At 36.4% G+C, this 20,743-nt stretch overlaps 1 protein-coding gene across 3 annotated transcripts in view; it reads left to right on the forward strand.

The window, feature by feature from the left end:
- The window catches only part of LOC117340174, a 34,675-nt gene that overhangs the window by 11,833 nt on the left and 2,099 nt on the right, over positions 1 to 20,743 (forward strand). For all 3 annotated transcript variants that reach the window (XM_033901934.1, XM_033901935.1, XM_033901936.1), the window contains exons 8-19: positions 155 to 228; positions 1,080 to 1,179; positions 5,583 to 5,672; positions 7,310 to 7,350; positions 7,942 to 8,041; positions 9,013 to 9,105; positions 10,045 to 10,079; positions 15,314 to 15,440; positions 17,334 to 17,426; positions 18,740 to 18,777; positions 19,602 to 19,621; positions 20,564 to 20,585. In XM_033901934.1, coding sequence (XP_033757825.1) covers positions 155 to 228; positions 1,080 to 1,179; positions 5,583 to 5,672; positions 7,310 to 7,350; positions 7,942 to 8,041; positions 9,013 to 9,105; positions 10,045 to 10,079; positions 15,314 to 15,440; positions 17,334 to 17,426; positions 18,740 to 18,777; positions 19,602 to 19,621; positions 20,564 to 20,585 — 833 coding nt within the window. The remainder of the gene's footprint in view (positions 1 to 154; positions 229 to 1,079; positions 1,180 to 5,582; positions 5,673 to 7,309; positions 7,351 to 7,941; positions 8,042 to 9,012; positions 9,106 to 10,044; positions 10,080 to 15,313; positions 15,441 to 17,333; positions 17,427 to 18,739; positions 18,778 to 19,601; positions 19,622 to 20,563; positions 20,586 to 20,743) is intronic.

The following is a 20,743-nucleotide window of genomic DNA, read 5'->3' on the forward strand; positions in this document are numbered from 1 at the left end:
CAGTGTCTTCAATATTTCTTAAAAACTTAAGTGTCCCAGAATGTCTGAGTGGATTTAAACAAGATTGTTTTGCAGCATCAACACATAAATAGGACTTGTTACACACCAGCATGTACCACTGGTTTGATTTGTAAAGATTTTTATTTTGTTTTAGGTGACACAAGAAATACAACTAATAATGAACAATCTTGAATCTGGACGGCCCAGACAACCTTCAAGTCCTCCAAGGTAAGTAATAAAAGACATTGGCTGATGTCACATAAATAGGAATAATACATAAGATATGAAACATGAGTAATACAATACATAGATATGTCATATAAGTAATAATGTATTGGTCCACTTCCTTTGTCCTTCACTGTTGTCCTTCAAAATACACAACACTCAACTGACATTTTCTAATATTTATAAACGCAGACAAATTATATAACAGCGTCTAGGAATGTGTGACCTATTATGTGGGTACCCGACAATATTCTAGGTCGACGTTAAAATAGTTACTGACACTCAGTGCCACGTGCAGGGTCCAATCCGAGGCTCTGGCGTTCTCAGATGCCCTTGTGGCGTACCTGAAGACAACCTGTGCCCACCTGAATATCACTAACTGGTTGTTGGTCTGCTCTCCAAGAGAGTGAGACCGGGCCTAGGTCATGATTGAACCCACATAATAAGATGTAATCATTTACAGGTAGCAATACAGGTCACACATTTGATACAGATACAGGAAAAACTAGCGTACATTACAATAAAAAAAACCTTAAGATTTCTTGTAAGTAACAAAAATTCTCGGTGATGTCTTGTAAGAAATAAAAATTCTTGGAGATGTCTTGTAAGTAATAAGATTACTTAAAATCCAAGGTAGTAAATAGGAAGCCAAAAAACTTCTGTTAGCACCATAACTTATAGGATCTGTCTTAAATTTCCCTTTGGTGCCAAGATATGGTTTTATTTTGAAGCTAAATAGGGAATTTCAAGTGGGTCCAATACAGAATAAAATAGTTTAGGGTTAAAAGATATGGGAGGATTTAAATTTCCAAATGTTCTTGGATTGATATTTGTGTATTTTATATACTTTTCAGGTTTAAAGAAAAGATTGCTATAGAAGATGCTGAGCCACGTGAAATTGTTGGCATTTTAATCGGTAGAAAAGGAAGCAACATTGGAAATATATCACAACAGGTAAGTGATAGGTTGGATGAACTTCAGCAGTGGAACAACACATATTATAAAGTGAGATTAAGAATATTCTCTGAGGATTGTAATTATTCTCCATAAAGTAACATACAGCACAATAGTGTCTGATCACGGCTCTCTTCCTCAAAGTTACATACATTAAAATAGTGATATTGAAAGAGTGATGGAGCTCTCCTGTTTGAAGTTACATACATTAAAATAGTGATATTAAAACAGTGATGGAGCTCTCCTGTTTGAAGTTACATACATTAAAATAGTGATATTAAAATAGTGATGGAGCTCTCCTGTTTGAAGTTACATACATTAAAACAGTGATGGAGCTCTCCTGTTTGAAGTTAAATACATTAAAACAGTGATGGAGCTCTCCTGTTTGAAGTTACATACATTAAAACAGTGATGGAGCTCTCCTGTTTGAAGTTAAATACATTAAAACAGTGATGGAGCTCTCCTGTTTGAAGTTAAATACATTAAAACAGTGATGGAGCTCTCCTGTTTGAAGTTACATACATTAAAACAGTGATGGAGCTCTCCTGTTTGAAGTTAAATACATTAAAACAGTGATGGAGCTCTCCTGTTTGAAGTTACATACATTAAAACAGTGATGGAGCTCTCCTGTTTGAAGTTAAATACATTAAAACAGTGATGGAGCTCTCCTGTTTGAAGTTACATACATTAAAACAGTGATGGAACTCTCCTCATTGAGGATACAGTAAGATATTGGTGGGGCTCTCCTCCTTAAACAATCTAATTAAAATATAGATGCTCGTTCCTACTACGTTATATGAACATCGAACGACATCGCGTAATGAGTCACATTCTGGTGACTTTTGTTATCTCAATATTTCACTTTCAGGTAGAATTGTAAATTTTTCTATGTCTCGATCTTACCCATTCATCACATTATGCGTCTGAAGCTATTAAACCATTTTGGTACAGCATGTATATAGCTATATGCTTTGTTGGACGAAATGACTTGAAACAGATTGACAGATTATGCAAGCTTTGCACACTAGCCATGCTATTTCGCACATACGAAATTCACTTCCAAGATTCTGTAAGTAGTAATTTGATTGGTAAATCCGAAAGGTCATCCTGACATGACCCCTTATGCGATGTTGTTATATGTTCATGTAACGTACGGTAGTGAGAATGACCATCTAGATTCGTAGATCGTGAGTTCGAGGCCCGGTCAGGGCTTGAGTCAAAAAGTTGTCTTCCTTCGTCATTTGTGTTACTATGTTATGTATAGTTACACAAATACATATAGTAAAATAGTCATGGAACTCTCTTCCTTAAAGCTATATAAAGATAGTAATGGAACTCTTCTCTTTAAAGTGACATTCAGTAAAATAGTGATGGAATTCTTCTCCTATAGTTATATACAATATTAATCTCGGTGATGGAACTCTGCTCCTCAAACGTATATAAAGTATAAAATATTAATGTATAAAAGCTATGGCTTATTTATCTAGACAAAGGAAGTGTGAAGACAATTAGGAATGAGCTAGTCGGGATTTGCTCGGATCAGCCATGCATCAAGTCTCAGACCATCTCGCCATTTAAGCAATGGCATGGATAATTCATAATGTTTTTGATATTAATTAAAGGCCATCACTTCAAAAACAAAAAGTGTTAATTGAAAATGATTTATTCACATGAAAATTTTATTAAATTGGAAACATCATACTGACTAGTAACAATGCACTTGTACAGATCGCCATCTTTGGTTGGTCATGGGTTATAGTAAAAGAAGTGTCAGAAATTGCTATAAAAATTATGGATTTTTGTATCTTGTATAAACCAGAGACATTACTTCTATCTGAAATACTTTTTAAAATAATTAGTTATAACCAAACAACTAAAACAGAGATGCATACCTGAAGTATGATTTTAAGAAGTGTTTTTTTTTTATTTATCTTTTTTGCTTTCAAAGTATAGAAGGATTTCAAAGTGCTCTTGATTATAACTTGTCAGTAACTGAAATTAATTGAAAAATGAAAAACTCTTGGTCTTCTTTGAAGTGTCAGCTCTTGAAAAATTCATAAAATTTCTAATGTCTTTGTAATGAAAAGAAGTACACTTTTGTGAATGAAATGTCTCAAAAGTCATCTCCAGGCATTCAGCATTTCAAAATTTTTCCGGGGGAGATCCCCCGTACCCCCCTTATGAGAGGGGGGGCTGCTCGCCCCCCTCTCGTGCTCTCCCCCAGGCCGCCTTTGGCGGCAGTGGTGGCCTGCGGATACCACCAAGAAGGGCCTACAGCCCTTCTATTGGCCTTCTACTATTTCAATACAGCCTGCTACTTAAAAATACCTTGACAAGGCTGGACATATATACAGAGAGATTGGTAACTCTCTATTTGCCCTTGTGTTAATATAGTGGCCCCTGACCTTCCCACAATCCTTTGCGGTCGCTCGGTTCAGTCTTCACTTGACGCCATATTAGAGAAATCGTGACAACCACACACATAATTATCGATAGTTTCTATTTGAAATCATCACCAAGATCCAATTATGTGCTTTAATTTTATTAATATCAAAGTGCAGAAGTGTCGTCAATATGAAATATATCACAATTTGCTGTCCAAGTGTTTGTATTTTGAGTATGAAAGTCAAGCACACCGCAGGAAAGATCGGTGGGAATACCCAATTTTTGAAAAGTCTCTTGGGTTTTTGAGAATACGGATAAATGACAACAATGTGTATGATAAACAAGACCATATTCCATAAGTATGATAGTTTTTGGTTAATGTGGTAACTTTTGTAGTGGCCTAGATAAAACGATGTGCTTTTTGTGTGCTTTTAAAATTGACGATGTTTTGGTCTGACATAATGGCTGCTTAATTACAAAACTTGGACATGTCGATAGGACCCAATGGATTTTCGAAAATACGGATAAATGACAACAATGTGCACAGACTATAAGACTATATCCCATAAGTATGATAGTTTTTGGTTAATGTGGTAACTTTTGTAGCGGCCTTAATAAAACGATGTGCTTTTTGTGTGTATTTAAAATTGACGATGTTTTGGTCTGACGTAATGGCGGATTAACCAGAACATGTCGAATAAGTTCCAGTACATCGATACACACATGCGCAAAGCCTGATTTACCTGTGCTCGCGTGTGTTTGATAGGGGACAAGGCGCTTTCGATAAGGGATATGCTTGAGTGGTCACGAATAAAGGGAGCCACCACTTGTACGGGGAAATAGCGATGTTACTGATCTCTGTATATATGTCTCTGTATAAACAGAGTGCGTTGATTGACAAATGATTAAATAGAAAGAAAAAAAAAAGGAAATAAATCTTTGACTGAGTGTCAAAATGGTGTCCAAAAGTAATAATTCATGTTAAATGTTTTGCTACTTTATGTGTTCTGTTGTCTTCAGCAAGTTTTCGCCACATTTTGTCTATTCCTGCAGATAACATGTCAGTGCAAAGAGCACCCGAAACTAAACACACATACAAATAATAACTTATCATCTTTATTTGAAGATAAAGTAAAAGACTTCATTCTTGTTGATAAATAACTTTTGTTCAGAACAGAAAGCTTGTAAAAGATATTGTAAATCTATAATTAGGTCAAAGAAAACGATGTCTGATATGATCTGGGAAATCACCTGTGTCTATAATTAGAACACAAAAGAGTTCCATAAATGGTGGAACACACATTCTCTGATCTAAAGATCAGCTGGCATGGTTTACAAGTTTACAGGAATATTCAAGTGATGTTTAAGCTTAATATATGATAATGAATAGATATCTTCATCTGGAATATTTTTATGACTGAATATTTTACCGTTTCCACAGCCTTGGGTATTCTGCTATAAGGTATAGTCTGTTTCATAAAACTTCAGAATAACTAATCTTAATAAGGGCGCCCCCACTGTCAATTATCTGCGCCCTGCGCCCTTATTAGGTCAAATACGGTACATGTATAGCATGTACTGCTGTATGTTACGAATTTAGGTCATATATCAATTTGCTTGAATATCCACTTGTGTTTTAAGATAACAATTTATGTAATAATATGACTTACCACCTGCCTGAACTACTTTTGTAGGCATATACAGCGACCTTGAGTCAGTGTATATAGTGTGTACAAACAAGCTCGTTATCAGTTGTAGATTAGTAATGTTACCACTCCAGGATCGGGAGGTTCTCCTATACAGATCTAAAGACAACAGAACATGGCATCTAGATGTGTATTTTAGAATATTTAATTCCTTTATCCTGTAAGACTAATAAAACAATTTTAGGTACTTTATGGTAAAAATTACAGCACAAAAAGATATTTAAATTTCCTACTTTGGAAAATTCTTTGGTGGGAGATCTCCCACTTTAGCAACCCTAAGAGCTTTAAAGATATGTTATTGTAATGTTTCAGATTGGATGTCACATAAAGTTAACCCCACATGACGGTTGTATAGAGGTGGATGTGATGGATGAGAACAAATTGGAACAAGCAGTGGCATTGGTAGGTACAGCTGATTTGGTTGCCTTGTAATGATTCTGCTTCCCATACTTTGGAGAGAGAGGGGGCTGTGGTGGTCGAGTGGTTAAGGTGTCCGACACTTCATCACTAGCCCTCCAGTTGCCAGGTACTGACCGTAGTCCGGTGGTTTTTCTCTGGGTACTCTGGCTTTCCTCCACCTCCAAAACCAGGCACATCCTTAAGTGACCCTGGCTGTTAATAGGACATGAAACAAAAACAAACAAACAAAATAAACAATACTTTGGAGTAATATAGTCACAATGACGTATAACCATTAGTCTGTCCGTCCATCCGTCCATTTCTTGTCCAGATGATAGCTTGAGAATGAATTGTCCCACAAGTAGGATTTAGCTGAAACTTATCTGAAATGATCCTTAGATAGTGTAGTAATTTCTGATGTCATTTCAAAATCCAAGATAGCTGCTGTGACAGTCATTTTGAAAAACACATTTTCAATTCCTTCTCTTGTAGTTCCACATGTAGGATTTAGTTGAAATGAGTCAGGAATGATGATGAAATGGTCCTGATCAAGTTTTGTTATTTTACAGATTGATCCAAATTCCTACATGGAATCCCAATTATTCCCACTATCTACAATGTATATATATATATACTGGTACTGAAGTCTTTATTTAAGATGACTGTTATGCCTTTTGGCCTCTTGCCTTCCTTAACAATACATTGTATTCCCTGTTAACTAAGAAATTAATTATTAGCTCACCTGCCTCAAGGGCAAGTGAGCTAATGTTATGGTGCGGCTTCCGTTGTCCGGCAATCTGTCCAGCTGTACGTCCTGCGTTAACTTTTCCATTAGACAACATCTTCTCAATAATCAAGAGGCCCAGAGACCTCATATTGGGCCTGAAGCATGCTGGGTTGAATGGCTACCAAGTTTGTTCAAATGATTGGCCTTGATCTTCATTCAAGGTCACATGGGTCAAATTGGCTAAAACCTTTAAACAAAGTCGTCTCAATAACCAAGAGTCCCAGGGAGTTGAAATTGGGTCTGTAGAATGCTGGCGTGAAGGTCTACCAAGTTTGTTCAAATGAATGACCTTGACTGTTATTCAAGGTCAAAGCGGTCAAATTAGCTTAAATATTTAAACAACTTCTCAATAACCAAGAGTCCCAGGGAGTTGCCTTTGGATCTGTAGCTTGCTGGGGTGAAGGGCTGCCAAGTTGTTCAAATAAATGACCTTGACCTTTCAAGGTGATACCAGTCAAATAGGCTAAGATATTTTCATGACTTTTCAGTAACTGAAACGTCCAGAGACCTTATATTTGGCATGTAGCGTTCTTTGATTAAGGCTAGAAATTTTGTTTAAATGAATGACCTTAATCATAATTTAAGTTTGAAAGAGTTAAATTGGGCAAAATATTAAAAAAAAAACAACACCTTTTCAAATAACTGCAAGGCCCTGAGATCTTATATATGGTCTCCGATACACTTGTTCTGAATTATGTTTATGCATGAAAAAGATCACTGGATAGCAGTTGAGCGGTTCGGTCCCATTGGGCCCTTGTATTTGACGATTCCTTTGAATTTGCTAAAATACCACTTGTTGTGCCTTCAGGGTATTCATTTTACACATTTCTAACTTAAATTTTTTCATCTGCAGATAAAAAATGATATCCAAAAAATCTACAAAAGAAAGAAAAAGTAAGTACTGAAGATAGTGTTAATGTATACATATCTACCCTTGGGTTACATTAAATAGTCTTGGAATACTCTACTGAAATTGGGTATATTGGGTCCCACTTACCAATCAAAAGCCATAATTATATTGTTAAATTTGAGGACTTGGAGATTTTTCCTGAATATTTCCTTCCCCAAATCAACATTTCCCCCAAAATGAAACAGAATGACCCAATTCAAAATGTGTGATATGAAAACTCTTCAGATCTGTTTGAAGTATGCATTGGAATTTGGTCTCTCCAATTATCCTTTGTTCTAAGTCGAAGTTTTGAGATATGTTTATCAAAATAAGAACCAATGAAATCTAATTTCAGGAATATATTCAAAGCTGTCATATACCTGGTATGACCTTTCCATGGAAGGCAATAGAAAATGTCACATATGGGCATTTAATCCCAGTTTACTGTTGTATGTATAATAAATAACATTGAGAAGGGAAAATATGGTCACATATAAAAGGAGCTGCTTAATACCAACAGTCACTAATGCAGGTTTAACAGTAATTTGTTCAGTGTATGTGTCCATTTTTTCAGGCATTTCAATTACAAATTTCAGGTTTACCGAAAGTGTGTCAATTGGAAATTTAGATCAGTCCATGATTTTGCGCCTTTTAATCGGTAGAGGAGGAGAAATGATTAGACGAACTGAAGAAAGTGTAAGTGTTTCCTACAGACTCATATAGAACTGTGGATGTTGCTCTCAGATTGAGAAGCAACATGCAAAAAATTGATAGAAGACACAAAAATCACCTCATCAATATTAACCAGTATTTCTCCTCATCAAACAGAGTAATGACATCATCATGTCATCCGTATGTCTGTCTGTCTGTATGTCTGCCTGACTAGTCCACCATCTGTCTGTAAATCTATTTCGCCGGACAACCATCTGTCTGTCTGTTTGTTTGTCTGGCCTGCCTATCATATTTATGTTTGTCTGGGCGGCCAACCATCTGTCTGTTAATCTGGCCTGCTGACCATCTGTCTGTATGTCTGTCCATCCAACTGTCTGTCTGTTTGTCTGGCCAGCAACCATATGTCTGTCTGGCCTGCTGACCATCTGTTTGTATTTCTGGATGGCCGTCCAACCATCTGTCTGTCTGTCTGGTCAACTGGCTGACCATCTGTCTGTATGTCTGTCTGACTAGTCCACCATCTGTCTGTATGTCTGTCTGACTAGTCCACCATCTGTCTGTATGTCTGGATGGCCGTCCAACCATCTGTCTGTCTGTCTGGTCAACTGGCTGACCATCTGTCTGTATGTCTGTCTGACTAGTCCACCATCTCTCTGTAAGGCCAAACAAACATCTGTCTGTCTGTTCATATGGCAGTCCAAATCACCTGTCTGTTTGTATTTCTGGCTGGCCATCCAACCGTCTATCTGTCCATCAGGCCATTTGTCTGTACGTCTTGCCGTCCAACCGCCTGTCTGTCTGGCCTGCTGACCATCTGTTTGTAAGTCTTGCTGGCCTTCAAACCACCTGTCTTTTCATATTGTGGCATTTATGCATATATTTGTCCAATTTCAAGATGTTAAAAAAGAATCCCTGCTGAACAGAATACCTTTCATTGGGCTAATTCAAGCATTTGTTTAGATGTGCACCATTTGAGATTCATCTTGCTGTTCCAGGTTGGATGTTCAACTCGCGTAGACAAACATGAGCCAGGTTATATAGTTGTAGAAGTAGAGGAGGAGGACAAACTAGCAAAAGCAGTGCAACTGGTATAGTATGAGTACCATCAATATTGGGGATATTTAAATTCTATCTTAAAACTGAAAAAAATTATCCCCTGAAAAAAAAGAATTTTTCAACACTTAACATTTCTTTCAGGCTTCAGCTGTTCCCAAAGATAAAAATAAAATTGATGCAATAAAAATTTGATGCTCTTAATTAAGAAAAAGAAAGAAACTAAGTTAACGAGTGGTTTACAGATCTAGTTTAATGTTGGAAAATAACAACCTATATTTAATACTTTATTTCCTTCTGATAATAAGATACCATTTTATTCTCAGAAATTGTATTAAAATGTCAAAACTCCGTGGAAAGCTGAATACTATCTGATAAGATATGGTCATATTTTGAGATTTTTTTGTATTTGTTTAATTCCAATATTGAATATGGTACACTGTTGTATTGTGATGTAAAAACTCCACAGAAAGCTGAATTCCTCATTTATTTCTGATAATAAGATACCATAGTATCAAAATAAGATATATTTTTTTATTTTGTTGTTAAATTTGATACTAAGTTTTAAGATATAAAGGATACAGTTGTAGGCTGTAAATTGTCAGATTTCATTGGAGGCTATCTGTGAATATATCTTCCTAACTTTTTGGTTTGGAACATGAATCACTGAATGAAATTTATTAGTCCCCCTACTTGTGAAATGGGAAGGAAGAGGGGACTACAGGTTTCCTTCCATCTGTCCATCCACTCAGTTTTCCGAACTTTTCTCATCCATACTTCAAGGTATGCTGGTGAAAGTTGGTATGTAACTTCAGTTTGAGTAGCTACAGATCAAGTGTGAGTTTCAGGGTTTTTGGGTCAAGGTCAAGGTCATTGTTACTATTTATAGTGGTGGCTGGAAGGGGATGTGTATTGCTTTACCAAACCAATACCCAGCATGGTTGTTGTTTTAGAGTCCATTCTTTTATTTGCAGGTCAAAGAGGACATTCAACGACATCAGCTAAATTCGTAAGTATTGTGGCTTTTGATAAATATTGATAAACAGTCAAACTCTTCTCCGGGTACTCCGACTTTCCTCCACCTCTAGACCTGGCACGTCCTTAAATGACCCTGCCTGTTAATAGGAGGTTAACCAAAATAACCAAACCAAACCAAGTCCTGCTGGGTTTCTTTGGCAGTATGCTTCAGTGAGGTAGCACTATAAATCGGCAAAAGTTTCAGACTATCACAAGGAGACTTAACACGAACATACTACAGCCTCCCAAAACACATCTACGCCCACACCACATGCATTCATGTCGCATGCCTGGGAGTTCATCCTTAAATGACCTTAGCTGTTGATAGGACGTTGAACAATAATAAACCAAACCAGGAATATTTCACTGTCAAAATGGCTATATTCTATCTGTTGACCATTGAGATTTAAAATGGTGTTAGAGTGATAAATGGTAAGACAATGAATGTGTAAGGGGTGTAAACTGGTGTTTATAGGACTTGTACAACTAAATCGGCTAATCAGCTGCTTCCAGAACCAAAACCATAATGAAAATGGGTTTCTGAGGTTTCACCTTGTAGCTATTTTCTGAGTAATTTACATGTGGAATAAAGGTACTTCCTGTATACGAGAATAAAGAGTGATGTCGCAAGATTTGGAAAACAAAATTATACATTCCTAGTACTAAAAATAGAATGATGTAAGACTACAGGTGAAAAAAGGTGGTAATTCCCTATGTCAACTGTAAATATCAGGGTTACTGTCTTTCGAGTACCCTTAAGCTCATATATGCCATTACACTTATACAATAACACATTTTCTGAAGTTAGTGAAAACTTCAAACTTCAATTTTATATAAACTTCACATCATTTAAACTTAAAATGAGCGATTGAGGGGATGGAGTCACTAGTAATAACATATATAGTAAAATATTGAGTTTGTGTGAGTCCATTAACTTGTAATAATTAACTGACAGAACTTTGTAAGGTAATCTATAGTAGTCTGTTATATAGGAGGCATTAGTCCGTTATATAGGAGGCATTAGTCTGTTATATAGGAGACATTAGTCTGTTATATAGGAGGCATTAGTCTGTTATATAGGAGACATTAGTCTGTTATATAGGAGGCATTAGTCTGTTATATAGGAGGCATTAGTCCGTTATATAGGAGGCATTAGTCTGTTATATAGGAGGCATTAGTCCGTTATATAGGAGGCATTAGTCTGTTATATAGTAGGCATTAGTCTGTTATATAGGAGGCATTAGTCTGTTATATAGGAGGCATTAGTCCGTTATATAGGAGGCACATATAGGAGGCACTAGTCTGTTATATAGGAGGCATTAGTCCGTTATATAGGAGGCATTAGTCTGTTATATAGGAGGCATTAGTCCGTTATATAGGAGGCATTAGTCTGTTATATAGGAGGCACTAGTCTGTTATATAGGAGGCACATATAGGAGGCACTAGTCTGTTATATAGGAGGCATTAGTCTGTTATATAGGAGGCATTAGTCCATTATATAGGAGGCATTAGTCTGTTATATAGGAGGCATTAGTCTGTTATATAGGAGGCACTAGTCTGTTATATAGGAGGCACATATAGGAGGCACTAGTCTGTTATATAGGAGGCATTAGTCTGTTATATAGGAGGCATTAGTCCATTATATAGGAGGCATTAGTCTGTTATATAGGAGGCATTAGTCTGTTATATAGGAGGCATTAGTCCGTTATATAGGAGGCATTAGTCTGTTATATAGGAGGCATTAGTCTGTTATATAGGAGGCATTAGTCCGTTATATAGGAGGCATTAGTCTGTTATATAGGAGGCATTAGTCTGTTATATAGGAGGCATTAGTCTGTTATATAGGAGGCATTAGTCCGTTATATAGGAGGCATTAGTCCGTTATATAGGAGGCATTAGTCCGTTATATAGGAGGCATTAGTCCGTTATATAGGAGGCATTAGTCCGTTATATAGGAGGCATTAGTCCGTTATATAGGAGGCATTAGTCCGTTATATAGGAGGCATTAGTCCGTTATATAGGAGGCATTAGTCTGTTATATAGGAGGCATTAGTCCGTTATATAGGAGGCATTAGTCTGTTATATAGGAGGCATTAGTCCGTTATATAGGAGGCATTAGTCTGTTATAAAGGAGGCATTAGTCTGTTGTATAGGAGGCATTAGTCTGTTATATAGGAGGCATTAGTCTGTTATATAGGAGGCATTAGTCTGTTATATAGGAGGCATTAGTCTGTTATATAGGAGGCATTAGTCTGTTATATAGGCGGCATTAGTCTGTTATATAGGAGGCATTAGTCTGTTATATAGGAGGCATTAGTCCGTTATATAGGAGGCATTAGTCTGTTATATAGGAGGCATTAGTCTGTTATATAGGAGGCATTAGTCCGTTATATAGGAGGCATTAGTCTGTTATATAGGAGGCATTAGTCCGTTATATAGGAGGCATTAGTCTGTTATATAGGAGGCATTAGTCTGTTATATAGGAGGCATTAGTCTGTTATATAGGAGGCATTAGTCCGTTATATAGGAGGCATTAGTCCGTTATATAGGAGGCATTAGTCCGTTATATAGGAGGCATTAGTCTGTTATATAGGAGGCATTAGTCCGTTATATAGGAGGCATTAGTCTGTTATATAGGAGGCATTAGTCCGTTATATAGGAGGCATTAGTCCGTTATATAGGAGGCATTAGTCTGTTATATAGGAGGCATTAGTCCGTTATATAGGAGGCATTAGTCTGTTATATAGGAGGCATTAGTCTGTTATATAGGAGGCATTAGTCTGTTATATAGGAGGCATTAGTCCGTTATATAGGAGGCATTAGTCCGTTATATAGGAGGCATTAGTCCGTTATATAGGAGGCATTAGTCCGTTATATAGGAGGCATTAGTCCGTTATATAGGAGGCATTAGTCTGTTATATAGGAGGCATTAGTCCGTTATATAGGAGGCATTAGTCTGTTATATAGGAGGCATTAGTCCGTTATATAGGAGGCATTAGTCTGTTATAAAGGAGGCATTAGTCTGTTGTATAGGAGGCATTAGTCTGTTATATAGGAGGCATTAGTCTGTTATATAGGAGGCATTAGTCTGTTATATAGGAGGCATTAGTCTGTTATATAGGAGGCATTAGTCTGTTATATAGGAGGCATTAGTCTGTTATATAGGAGGCATTAGTCTGTTATATAGGAGGCATTAGTCCGTTATATAGGAGGCATTAGTCCGTTATATAGGAGGCATTAGTCCGTTATATAGGAGGCATTAGTCTGTTATATAGGAGGCATTAGTCCGTTATATAGGAGGCATTAGTCTGTTATATAGGAGGCATTAGTCTGTTATATAGGAGGCATTAGTCCGTTATATAGGAGGCATTAGTCTGTTATATAGGAGGCACTAGTCTGTTATATAGGAGGCACTAGTCTGTTATATAGGAGGCACATATAGGAGGCACTAGTCTGTTATATAGGAGGCATTAGTCCGTTATATAGGAGGCATTAGTCCGTTATATAGGAGGCATTAGTCTGTTATATAGGAGGCATTAGTCTGTTATATAGGAGGCATTAGTCTGTTATATAGGAGGCATTAGTCTGTTATATAGGAGGCATTAGTCTGTTATATAGGAGGCATTAGTCCGTTATATAGGAGGCATTAGTCCGTTATATAGGAGGCATTAGTCCGTTATATAGGAGGCATTAGTCCGTTATATAGGAGGCATTAGTCCGTTATATAGGAGGCATTAGTCCGTTTTATAGGAGGCATTAGTTCGTTATATAGGAGGCATTAGTCCGTTATATAGGAGGCATTAGTCTGTTATATAGGAGGCATTAGTCCGTTATATAGGAGGCATTAGTCCGTTATATAGGAGGCATTAGTCTGTTATATAGGAGGCATTAGTCTGTTATATAGGAGGCATTAGTCTGTTATATAGGAGGCATTAGTCTGTTATATAGGAGGCATTAGTCCGTTATATAGGAGGCATTAGTCCGTTATATAGGAGGCATTAGTCTGTTATATAGGAGGCATTAGTCTGTTATATAGGAGGCATTTGTCTGTTATATAGGAGGCATTAGTCCGTTATATAGGAGGCATTAGTCTGTTATATAGGAGGCATTAGTCCATTATATAGGAGGCATTAGTCTGTTATATAGGAGGCATTAGTCCGTTATATAGGAGGCATTAGTCTGTTATATAGGAGGCATTAGTCCGTTATATAGGAGGCATTAGTCCGTTATATAGGAGGCATTAGTCCGTTATATAGGAGGCATTAGTCCGTTATATAGGAGGCATTAGTCTGTTATATAGGAGGCATTAGTCTGTTATATAGGAGGCATTAGTCCGTTATATAGGAGGCATTAGTCCGTTATATAGGAGGCATTAGTCCGTTATATAGGAGGCATTAGTCCGTTATATAGGAGGCATTAGTCCGTTATATAGGAGGCATTAGTCCGTTATATAGGAGGCATTAGTCCGTTATATAGGAGGCATTAGTCCGTTATATAGGAGGCATTAGTCTGTTATATAGGAGGCATTAGTCCGTTATATAGGAGGCATTAGTCCGTTATATAGGAGGCATTAGTCTGTTATATAGGAGGCATTAGTCTGTTATATAGGAGGCATTAGTCTGTTATATAGAAGGCATTAGTCCGTTATATAGGAGGGCATTGTGGACTAGTGATAGGATCCTGGTAACAAATCCGAGGTCTAACTGGAAGGGCGGCTGTGTTGTGTCCGTACGATCTTCCAATATCTTTTCAAGTGGAACTTTATATTTAGTTCACCTTTGACTGTGTCGTGTATCAAAATAAGTCACTCTGACCTACATTTTGACCTTTGGCTAACATAAAAGGTTTGCTCAGCCTCTGTGTCTACATTCTGCTGAACTTCATACTTTGGGTATGAGTTCACATTGGTGAGGAGGTGTGTCATGCATGGAAAGTAGGTCATTCTGACTGATATTTTGACCTTTGGTCAACAACAAAGAAAAACAAGATTCTGAGGCCTATTTCCTATAAGACTTGTCACTGGAACTTCATACTAGGGGTATTTGTTCACCATATTCATACAAATTGATCACCTGTAAATTTTAGGCATATAATTTCAGATCTGGTAAGGGACTGTATTTTGATGAGTAGTCCTGTTATTACATACATGTATCATTATTGGAATATCTTCTAGACTGTCATGTCTGTGCTTAAAGGAAGCTTATTATAGTAAATTGTTTTGTTCAGCACACGGGAACAGAAGGAACGACCCGGCCAATTTAAAGCAAGAGTCACAGTGACATCTGAGATAGACCCGACTTTTGGGAATTTAATTGGTGCTCAAGGAAGAAACATTAAACGTCTTAGAAAGGAGGTATGATAATAACAATTTGAAATATGTAGGATTATTACATTTTCAGGTTTTGTGTTGCCTATGACTTATAGCGGAAAGATGGCGCATCAACATTGCTTTCCGGGTGGTAGTGTCAACATTGTTAAGGTTTTGTATTCAGCTGTTTCTGACAAAGCTAGACCGACAATCCTCAATCGATTGATGTAGTTTAGGTAGTAGAGCCTTCTACTTTAAAACGTTTCATGACATCACGTTATTTCAGTCAATCAGATTTGATGGACACATTCCATCAAGTTTTGTAAGAGTGCAATATGATGTTCTATCAGCATTTCTGACATTGTGGTGGGTATTATGGAATCAGATGCAGTATAAATACCAAGGGGTCATGCCTTTCTACCATGTGTTCTGGATTTGATACTGAAATGTAATAAAATGTCACTTTATTTCTATTGTTATCATGATTTATTGAGCTCAAATAACCAATTACCTGAAGGCCGGAGATATTGGTCATCTTGGCTCCATAGATTATCATATGATAGAAACAAATTGCCATGATATGTATAAATGTTTGCCCAATTGAATATCAAAATATTACTGTTTGAGCTGTTCATGAAGCTGAGACCATGGTCCTTCCTGTGTCATCATTTTGTCCAGGGGCAAGATAATAAACTGCAACAGCTGAGGACAAGTGACAGACATTCGTTATGTTGTCCATTGAGGTAGCCCCCAACTAGTACAAAGATACTTCACCTCAAAATGTCTGACTGTTCACTGAGACATAAACCTAATAAAATAAGATATGAACATTTCATGCCATTCACAAAGATACTTCACCTGAAAATGTCTTTGACTGTTCACTGAGCAATGAACCCAATAAATAAGATATGAACATTTCATGCCATTCATTACATATGATGAATTGTTGCACTGATGTACTGGATATGATGGACTATGCTCTGGAATCTTACCTGAAGCATGCCAACTAAAGACATGGCAGAGCATGCAGCCAGGTCATAACAACACTTCCTTCTGTCTCTTCTGTAAGGTTGACTCAAGCAAACTGTTGAAGAAATGTTTTATTTACAGTCCGGAAATATGATGTGCATTTTCTGTGAATCTTCTGCACAGATAATTGAAAAGAATACATTCAAGTAATATGACAATTGCATTAAAGCCACAATTTGGTTTGTCAGATTTCATTATGTTAACAAAAGGATTAGACAAAAGAACATTCCCTAAGTCTTCTCCTGAAACCACAATAATCAGTGGTTGATTCTAATTGTCCAGTAACTTTCTCAAAAATAAACTTTGATCCTGTTGATATCAAAGTAAAGCTAATCATTATTTCACACATGGTTCTACATCTACAGACATCATGGAACTTTAGTCTTCTTGTTTACATTTTCTATTAATTCCTGAAGAAGGGGATTAGTTGTATTGTCTGCGATTTTATTCTGAAGCATGAACAGAAGTCTAACATCAACAGGCTGGCTACAGTAGTCATTTAACATGATTGCACAAATATGATTTTCCTAACAGGGATTTCAGATATGGTCTTACTAGCTTTTCAGGATTTTAAATGATTTTTAAACCAGGATAGACTCTAAGATGGTCTCAGCAATGAATACCCCTATTTTCCCCTTTTTTGTCTCTTCATAGCCTCTATGTTAAAAACCCTCTTCTGAAATTCTTGTCTTATTTATAGACAGTGCAATGTTAACAATACTTGTAAATGACTGGAATATTCAGGGACATTTACATTTTTAAAAAAATGTGTTTTTAGCTTTCTCAGAAATTTGACATTGCAGCTATGGCAGCCATTTTAAAATATGAATGTGTAATTTCCAATTCTGAACAGACTTCAAACTTCTGAGGTTTCCCCAGTGAGATTAAAACGCCTTTTATTTGTTTTAGGTGGGAGCTACTTTTACGGCGTACATTGTTGATGATAATACTTTGGAAGTAACAGCCAATGATGCGGGTGTGTTAGAGAAAGCAGTGGAAGTGGTGTGTATTGGGAGATAGACTTCCCCACAGAGGAATGACATTCCTTGTTATAAGTCCTTTAATATGATGGACAGGGTTTTGATTAAATATTTTAATAGATCCGATATCTCCCATACTTCACAGGGTTATCCGGCGGTTGCTAGGGAAAAGATAAATCAATTTTACACAGGGGGTAGGGGGTAAAGACAGCCAGCATGCACTATATGACGCCGCTCACAATAACGTATCATCATCATTTTACGTTAAGTAACCGAGTCGTAAATGATGACTTCATCATTCCAAGGAGCATTGAAGATGGCGCGATGAAAAACATTCATAAAAACTTCGGTTGCAAGTATGTGAGAAAAATAATCAATCATGGGTCTGTTCTGTGAACAAGGATATCTCAACCCTCTTGTAAGAGTTTGGCTGGCCACACTCTTACACTCGGATTGAGATATCCCTGTCCACGGAACAGACCCATGATAGATTCTATTAGTCATAACTATCTGTTTGCTGTGTTCTTGTTCCTTCATCATTACCAGTCTAATGATGTTTAATATGCAAGGGTTTTATATATTTTATGAAATAATGTTTACCAACAAATTATATTAAAGGACTATATGAATTAGATTACCTAATAAAGTCATCTTGGATCAGTTATCTCCCTTCCTTCCTAAATATGTCTATTGATGGATGTTAGTTTGGTAGAACAAATGTTAACATTTAGGGGCAAGTTTCTGCAAAGGCCCAATATCACAGTGCAGTAAAAAATGTAGATTTTTTTTTATCAAAGTGATTTAACTGTATTGGTATCAGTTTGTGGGGAAAAAATTATGTTTTCAAAATTTTTGACATTAGTGACTTCTCTCTCAATTTCAAAATTTTCAAATTGAAAACTTTTGGCGAAGTTTTTTCATTGAGGCCTTCACTTCAGTGAAACAATGTATGGTGGTGATGATTTTTTCCATGCAAATTTTTATGAGTCTAAATGTGTTGCAATGAATTCAACTTGTGAAAATATTTTTCATTTTATCAAGTTTTGACTTAGGGCTATTCCAGTAAAAGATGTACCCCACCCCAGGACCCCAGGTTTTGTTAAGGGGTACCACCCATAGAACGTATTGAATAAATTACTAGCACTTATAGGAAAGAAATCCAACCATGGACAGAAGCAATTTATTTTGGATTCCTGGGGTCAGGTAGATATTTTAATGGAATAGCCCTTACTTTCTTTTGTTGTTGTGGAATAGTTCATTAGACCTTCATAGGGCACAGCAGCATTAATTATCATGTCAGTTTTTTGTCTAATCTGTGACTTCCTCTATTTGAAGGTCAACAAAGAAATTAGTAAGATTCAGATGGACTCAGAGTAAGTATTATACAAGATTTTAGTTTGCCTGCCTTTATGCTGTGATGCAAATTATGTTGTCCATTCAGCTTCAACTTTTCCCTGCATATGATATCATCTCAAATTTCAATAGGTGTAGTCAGAATATTTGGTCTTCAAGTAGCTTCATGGATGATAATCAACAAAACTTGTTCAAATGACCATAATCCATATTTGGCCTAAAATTCAAGGTCACAATGTCAAACACTGTCCAGTTTTTGTGATGATGAAACAATACATGCTGTATCATGATAAGCCCAACACGGTTTACAAAGTGAGATGGCCTTGACCCATATCCAAGGTTGCACTGGTCAAATTTTTAAAGCACATCTCTTCAAATCATTATTAAAAAATTATCTTAATCATGGAACAATATTATTGTATGCTTTAGTTAGCCTTTTCATGTTGGGAAGCTAAATATTTGTATCTCTGTGGTTTTTTTTTTTTGTATGTACATGTGCTTTAGTTACAGGACTTTTTTCTGAAGGCTTTTGAAGCTGAAAACGGTTCCTATTCTCAATCAAATCATACTTTCATATTTAAGCCATATTCCCAACATTTTCAGTTTCCCCCTGAAATTTTCGTTTCCAATTAACAAAGTTTCTTCTGAAATGAGTAAAGAAGGCCCCATTCCAAACTGGTGAAAAAAACCTGAGTTAAGTGTCAAGGTACGAATTTGTTTTACTTTCATGTCAGTATGTCTGTATATAAGAGTACTGTGATGTAACAAATCCAGGTAGTTGAGACGAATATTTTTCCCATTTGTATAATTTGACATTAAATCTGCATTGTTTATTTTTTCACAGCAATTGGGACAAGCCAGTTCGTAAGTATATCGCCACACAAGTAAACAAAGTCTGATGGCCGACATGGATAAACTCTATCATATCACTTTTAGACTCAATAATTTGGTCACAAAGCAGTCTTGGAGTAATAGAATAAAGTCCTTGAAAGCATTGTCAACCCTAAAAGTGTCAAAAATGTTTGGTGTCTTTGAAATGTAGTTAGTGTCTTTTAAGTGATATTTCACAAAAGGTAGGATTTTGAATATTTTTTTATAAAAAAGGGGAACAGAAATATTGACTTACAAACAATTGTCATATGATATTTAAAAAATATATTATTCGTGTAAATTCTTTATAAATAAGCTTGATTAATTTACAAACGTGAACGTGGTTCTGATATTGTGTCATAACAGGTTGAAATATTGCGAGGGGGAGGGGGTGGAGGGTACGATAGGTCAGTTGGTTAGAGCACCTGCCACGTAAACTCCGATAAAGATCCAAGGTGTGTGGTTCGACACTCCGTACCATTGTTAAACTAGTCTGTTCCATCATGCTCGTGTCCTCTGGATGGCATGCGATGGTCCTTCTTTATTATGTTCAGTGAGGTAGTTACCAACTACTACAAGGAGACCCTGCCTCCAAACCCAGCAAACAAACAGTGTAAATTGTTCTAAGTGAAACATGTACACACTTGTGTATTTACCAAATATTTTAGATAAAATCTATCCTCCATTGACCCTTCAGTTCAGGATTCCCTGGTGTACTATCACATGTCCTAATTGATCACATGAAAACATATTTTGATGCTGGCAATAATTTTAAATTTCATTAGAAAGAATTCTTAAAAGATATAGATCAACAGTAAATTTATGTGGAATATGTGAACACCTAATCATACGAAAAAGATATTACCAATGAGTGAAACAGCAGAGTTTAAGTTTCAATATTTTGTTAGTAAAATTTGTCTTCTCATTCCTTTGCAGACAAATATAAAGATATGAACTGGTAGGTACACTTCACAAAACAAAAATTATGATGTCATTCATTATTAATTATTAAATATTAAATCATAATTATGTAATTATACCAAATCTTGATTTATTCAGATATTTTTGTTACATAAATGGTTGCTGCAAATTTCCAAACTAAGTTTTTTTGACCTT

The sequence above is a fragment of the Pecten maximus genome, chromosome 13, assembly GCF_902652985.1.
Source record: "Pecten maximus chromosome 13, xPecMax1.1, whole genome shotgun sequence".
NCBI classification, from domain to species: Eukaryota; Metazoa; Mollusca; class Bivalvia; order Pectinida; family Pectinidae; genus Pecten; species Pecten maximus.